A 6,000-nucleotide genomic window follows, 5' to 3' on the forward strand; every position below is an offset into this window, starting at 1 on the left:
GATTTCCGACATGCCTTAGGAGTAAGTGAGTTCGTTGGGTTTAACAGTATTCCAGTTATATCACGGCCTGTCAGCTTGATGTGGGAAGCAAGCCAGGTCTTAGGAGTTTAGCTTGGTGAAACCCACGTGCACGGGTATAGTGCTGACAAACCTAGATACATAATCGGGGCGAACCGGGATTCAAACCCAAGATCATAGGTTTCGTGACCCAGGGACGCAACTCTGCACAGTGAATTGCGGCGCCTTAGACGACTGGGTCCGAATCCCGGTACGCCTAAGGGACGCAACTCTGCAATTCGAATTCGTCTCAGTGGACGGGACCATCCGTTCCCTTCGATTTATCTACCCGAAGCTCATACTGGGTAGGGATATAGGTGCCGTAATATATAAGTCTTTCAACCTTCCGAATAAATAATTTTAGCTTTAAATTTCATGAATGAAGGTTTCCGAAAATATGTAGTTTGTTCAATAAAAAATATAATTAAAATATTCTTCTGAATCGGGTCGATTCTTGATAATATAGTTTGTCACATGTTTTCATAATAATGAGTCTCTCTTAACTCGCATCTAGTTAAGTCGAGGTATGGTTTGAGACGATGTCACGCTCGAAAGTAGAGTTTCATATTTCATATAGGCACTCGAAATGCGGCGACATAATGTTTCGAGTTTCTAGGTTTCTACTCTAGCTCTTTCCGAAAACGGAACTAACTCAACAGTCACTAACTTGTGGTGTGTGGAATTGGAGTTACTGTTCCCGGCGTCGGTGGAGTTACTGTTCCCGGCGTCAGTGGAGATGAAGCTGTTGTGAATGGAGCTGTACTTGATGCGCCAGAAGGAAAACTCGTTGTCACTGAAAATTAACCGACTGTCACTTTATCAACAGTGAAAGTGAAATTAAAGAGAGCAGTGCTTGAAATAACAACAAAAACTGAAACCACTTACCCACATACCCTCTCGTGTGAGTGAGTGCGTTTAGATTATAGCGGCTTCATACAGTTGTATAAAGGCGTGTCAGCTTGGTTGGTGAGGAAAGTACAAAGTTATGCTTGTTTGTTTGTTTGTTGTTTAACGCCGCATTCCGCAATATTCCAGCTGTATGACGGCGGTCTGTAAATAATCGAGTCAGGACCAGACAATCCAGTGATTGATATCATGAGCATCGATCCACGCAATTGGAATACGATGACATGCATCAACCAAGTCAGCGAGCCTGACCATCCGATCCCGTCAGTCGCCACTTATGACAAGCACACCCCGGATCTTCATGGGTCACAAAGGTTTGCATGTCTTAGTCGTTCACCACGTTGGTAAAACCCACGAGCAGGGGTTGGTGCTGACAAACATAGGAATTAGCAACATAATCATGGTGAATGAGGGATTCGAACCATCGATCATAAGTTTCTGCCCAAGGGACGCAAGTCGATGCCGTGTAGAAGCTAGCCGATAAAAATTAAATGAAGGTTGAACTTCAGCTGAGGTTACAGTAAATTCCGTCGACTTACTCATAGACGCAGGTGGGTTAGATGGGGTTTTCGACGCTGCACCTGGTGTCGACACATCTGGTGATGATGCTGCACCTGGTGTCGACACAGAGGGTGTGGACGCTGCACCTGGTGTCGACACAAAGGGTGTGGACGCTGCACCTGGTGTCGACACAAAGGGTGATGACGCTGTATCTGGTGTGGCGTCTGACTGCATCTCCGTTGACATGTCTGAAGCAAGGTTCTGATCAACTGACAACATAGGAACGGATGTGTTGTGTTAACTGCACTATATAATGACCGTGTGTGAGTGAGGTAGTGAGTTGAGTTTGAACGATATTCCAGTTATATCACGGCGTATCAACTTAATGTGGGAGGAAATGTAAAAAGTGTTTGAAGTACCCAAATTAGCTACGTAACCTTCGTTAATCTTCGTCGAATTCCGGAAGTTTGTAACTTTTAGATTATTAATTTCTTTCCTATATTTCGTAATTTTCACTTAACTTTCTCGTAATTATAATTCCACGTTAAGTCAAGTCATCTTTCTATAATAAAATGATATCTAATTGTAAACTATCTTCGCGACATACGTCACGAAATACGACACGAAATACGACACATGCAAGAGGCCACGATCGAAGCAGGCAGCAGACAACAGTCGCTCACGTGCATTTACGTTTCTTCACAATAACCAACCGCAAGTGAACTTCAGTGGTGACTGATGTGACATCGGACCGATAGTCCCACCTATTGAGTGGGTCACCTGCTTTTTTTCCATATTGTCTACGCTGAGATGGAATAAAACATGACTACACTCAACCTCGTGTCGCATTTACCGCCCCACAGAATGTCCGAAGTGATGCAGGTCTTGGACGTTTACCACCACCAGCACGGGTATGGTGCTGACAAATTTAAAAACATATTCGGGGCGAACCAGGATGCAAACCCACGACCTTATATTTCTGGGGTGACCAAGAAACGCAACGCAATACGAATTGCGGCCGACTGGGCCACCCGTGCCTCCTCAACGTGTGTGACTCAATATGATGAAACATGAGGAATTTAGATTCATTTTCAGAAATCGTCATATGTATCATACGCCGCATAGACGTAATTATGCAACATATTTGCTTGTAACGAAGAGTTCGCTCGTCATGTCTGAGAATAGAATGTGTGAAGTCATCTTCTGATGTGCGATATTACTGAATTTGGACCAGACAAACCAGTGACTGAGAGCGTGAGACCAAACTATGGTTTATGTGTACACAAAAAGCCACATTAATAAAAAACAAAGACACACTTCTAATACAGTTGGCTGCTTATTGATAAGAACCCGGCGTGTAACCATTTGCTGTTGTCTGTATGATTTTCTGTCACGTTCCTCTGAAAATGGGTTCCTCTGAGTTCATGTTGTGATACAAACTTTAAGGGGATTGTGTTTTTTCTTTGTAATTTGTGTGGTTATTTCACTTTCCAGCGTGTACATATTCCATAGTTGTGGAGCATTCTGCTGGTTGTCTTTTGTAGGTCTGTCACAGATAGATGAAAAGCCAAAACCAACCTTGACAGTCGTGTTTCCATATATCGTCCTCGACCACATCACTGGCCAACAGCGAAAGACCCTGTAAATGAAGTGGGTGGATTATCACATGATACTCCATGCTATGAAAGAAAAAACTACGTCTCGTGACAAGCAACAATTAAACACGATAGGTACAGAGAAGTAATATGCCCTATCGACAGGTAACACAATTCGTAATCAGGGTCTACCTGTAAACACAGGTAACATTCTACCTGATCAGGGTCTACAGGTAAACACAGGTAACACTCTACCTGATCAGGGTCTACAGGTAAACACAGGTAACACTCTACCTGGTCAGGGTCTACAGGTAAACACAGGTAACACTCTACCTCGTCAGGGTCTACAGGTAAACACAGGTAACACTCTACCTCGTTAGGGTCTACAGGTAAACACAGGTAACACTCTACCTGGTCAGGGTCTAGAGGTAAACACAGGTAACACTCTACCTCGTCAGGGTCTACAGGTAAACACAGGTAACACTCTACCTGGTCAGGGTCTACAGGTAAACACAGGTAACACTCTACCTGGTCAGGGTCTACAGGTAAACACAGGTAACACTCTACCTGATCAGGGTCTACAGGTAAACACAGGTGACACTCTACCTGGTCAGGGTCTACGGGTACACACAGGTAACACTCTACCTGGTCAGGGTCTACAGGTAAACACAGGTGACACTCTACCTGGTCAGGGTCTGCAGGTACAGACAGATGGATCGTAAGATGACCAGTGGATACCAGATTGTTGAAGGCAGCCCAGGCGGCCTTAAGATCATGATCGGGAAGTCCCTTCGGACGCTGCACAATGGCTGTTGTAAACAGAAAAGATAAATAAACATCATTAGTTCTCCTGGGTATGGACTGCTTCCGTGGTCCAGTTGATAGAGCGCGCGCGCGCGCGCGCGTGCGTGTGTGTGTGTGTCGGGGGGGGGGGGGGGGGGGGTGTCGCAAGACTTCTAAAGATGGTACTTGTCTGGCGATCGGCATTTAGGGGATATAACAAGGACTCAGTATACACAACATTGCATAAGTAACTTCCCCTAGTTACGGCACTAACGCGGATTTATCGCGCCACTTTCGAGACACTATCACGCCACTATCGCGCAACTTTCGAGACACTATCGCGCCATTATCGCTCCACTTTCGAGACACTATCACGCCACTTTCGAGACACTATCACGACACTATCGCGCCACTTTCGATACACTATCGCGCCATTATCGCTCCACTTTCGAGACACTATCACGCCACTATCGCGCCACTTTCGAGACACTATCACGCTACTACCGCGCCACTTTCGAGACACAATAGTCACGCTATCTAGTGACAGTTTTGCTAAATGTGCGGTACAGCCTACTGTTTTACCTTTTTCCTTTAACTGATTCTATTTTCCATGGCATTATTTAAGGTCATAGTTTCAGTTTAAGGTGATCTTGAGATTACAACCCCAATCACGGATACTCGTACACACATTATCTGAGGCGATTTACACGGCTACAACTAGGATAGAATCATGTGTAGGCCACAATGACCTTCAGGAAACCAACCAATGTTTAGTGCATGTCTGGTATCCCACATTGTTTTGTGATAAGTTTCTTTCTGAATATAACGTGAAATAATCTGGAAAAAAATCGTTTTGTTAATAAATATTTCCCATTATAGGTCCTTCACAAATATATCGTCTTTAAGTATTTTTATCGCACCGTGACTGGTTCTTGATATGAAAACGAGAATTAACATTGTAAATATATACGTTTTTTGAGATGCAGATAAAATCAGCAACATTTCCACAACTTTCTTCTTTTCCATCCCATTCCAACTACATTGTACTCCTGGTATTTTCATATAAACATGATAATAGGCAGTTCATTTTATAATCTAACTGAATATATTACAACATGAATCATATATTTATTAATGAATGTATTTGATCGTCTGCTTGACAGAAAATGGATGCCAGGTGCGTGTTTCATCTCAAAAAGGTTTCACGAGTTGCTGCGCGTGTTGTATAATTTGTTTGATCACCTGTTCCACAATTTCTTTAACATTGAATCCGCTGATATATATCTGATTCCTAGAGAAAATGGAACTAAATCAATCATACGTAGCATATACTCAATATGTTGGGCGAGATTTAGCATCTATTATTTTAAAACTATAAGGTTTTTGCCAATTCTCGCGTTCTCGCGATATCTCATAATCGCACTTTACGCATACTTAGGTCGTTTCCAAAGATCGAGATCACGGAAATTCCATACTTAGACATGCCAGATTCCTATAACAGAGTCTCGTAGATGATCCAAGTACTTCAACTGCTGCCACTAAGGGACATGTTGATAAAATACTTCATATGATCATGTAGGCTCGACAAAACACCACACGCCACACAGTCAACACGGCAGAGTTGAGAACATTCACACTGGGTTCCAAGGTCTCTGACTCCTGATCAGAAACGCATCGGGTTCATCATCTCTCGTAGTAATTAACGTCGTTTTGAAGCAGACCCAGCTGATCATGTTAGGCGATTTGTAACCATGAATGAGTCTTGGGTTCACCACTATCGGCCGGAGACTACACAACAGGCAACTCAGTGGAAACTTCTATCGTCTCCAAAGATGGCAAATTCTGTTCCATCGGCTGGCAAGGCGATGGTTTCGGTTTTGTCAAGATGGTATGTCTTCACGTATGTGACGAAGCTACATGTCCTTACATTTGTATTGATGGTGCATGTCCTTACACTGTGATGATGGTGCAAGTCCTTACACTGTAATGATGGTGCATGTACTGACACTATGATGATGGTGCATGTCCTTACACTGAGATGATGGCACACGTCCTTACCTTGTGATGATGGTACACGTCCTTACATTGTGGTGATGGTGCACGTCCTTACATCCTGATGATGGTACATGTCCTTACACTGTGATGATGGTGCATGTCC

At 43.6% G+C, this 6,000-nt stretch overlaps 1 protein-coding gene across 2 annotated transcripts in view; it reads right to left on the reverse strand.

Moving 5' to 3' along the window:
* Positions 1-6,000, reverse strand: part of LOC124120430 — a 37,876-nt gene that overhangs the window by 9,957 nt on the left and 21,919 nt on the right. The window contains exons 15-18 of one of the 2 annotated variants that reach the window (XM_046483254.2): positions 3,744-3,868; positions 3,043-3,103; positions 1,503-1,712; positions 725-850 (exon numbers count right to left, since the gene is read on the reverse strand). In XM_046483254.2, the coding sequence (XP_046339210.2) occupies positions 725-850; positions 1,503-1,712; positions 3,043-3,103; positions 3,744-3,868 (522 nt within the window). Of the gene's footprint in view, positions 1-724; positions 851-1,502; positions 1,734-3,042; positions 3,104-3,743; positions 3,869-6,000 lie in introns of both variants that reach the window. The other variant, XM_046483253.2, reaches the window with a different exon arrangement.

Source organism: Haliotis rufescens, unplaced genomic scaffold (assembly GCF_023055435.1).
Source record: "Haliotis rufescens isolate VD_foot unplaced genomic scaffold, xgHalRufe1.0.p SCAF_2, whole genome shotgun sequence".
Taxonomy (NCBI): domain Eukaryota; kingdom Metazoa; phylum Mollusca; class Gastropoda; order Lepetellida; family Haliotidae; genus Haliotis; species Haliotis rufescens.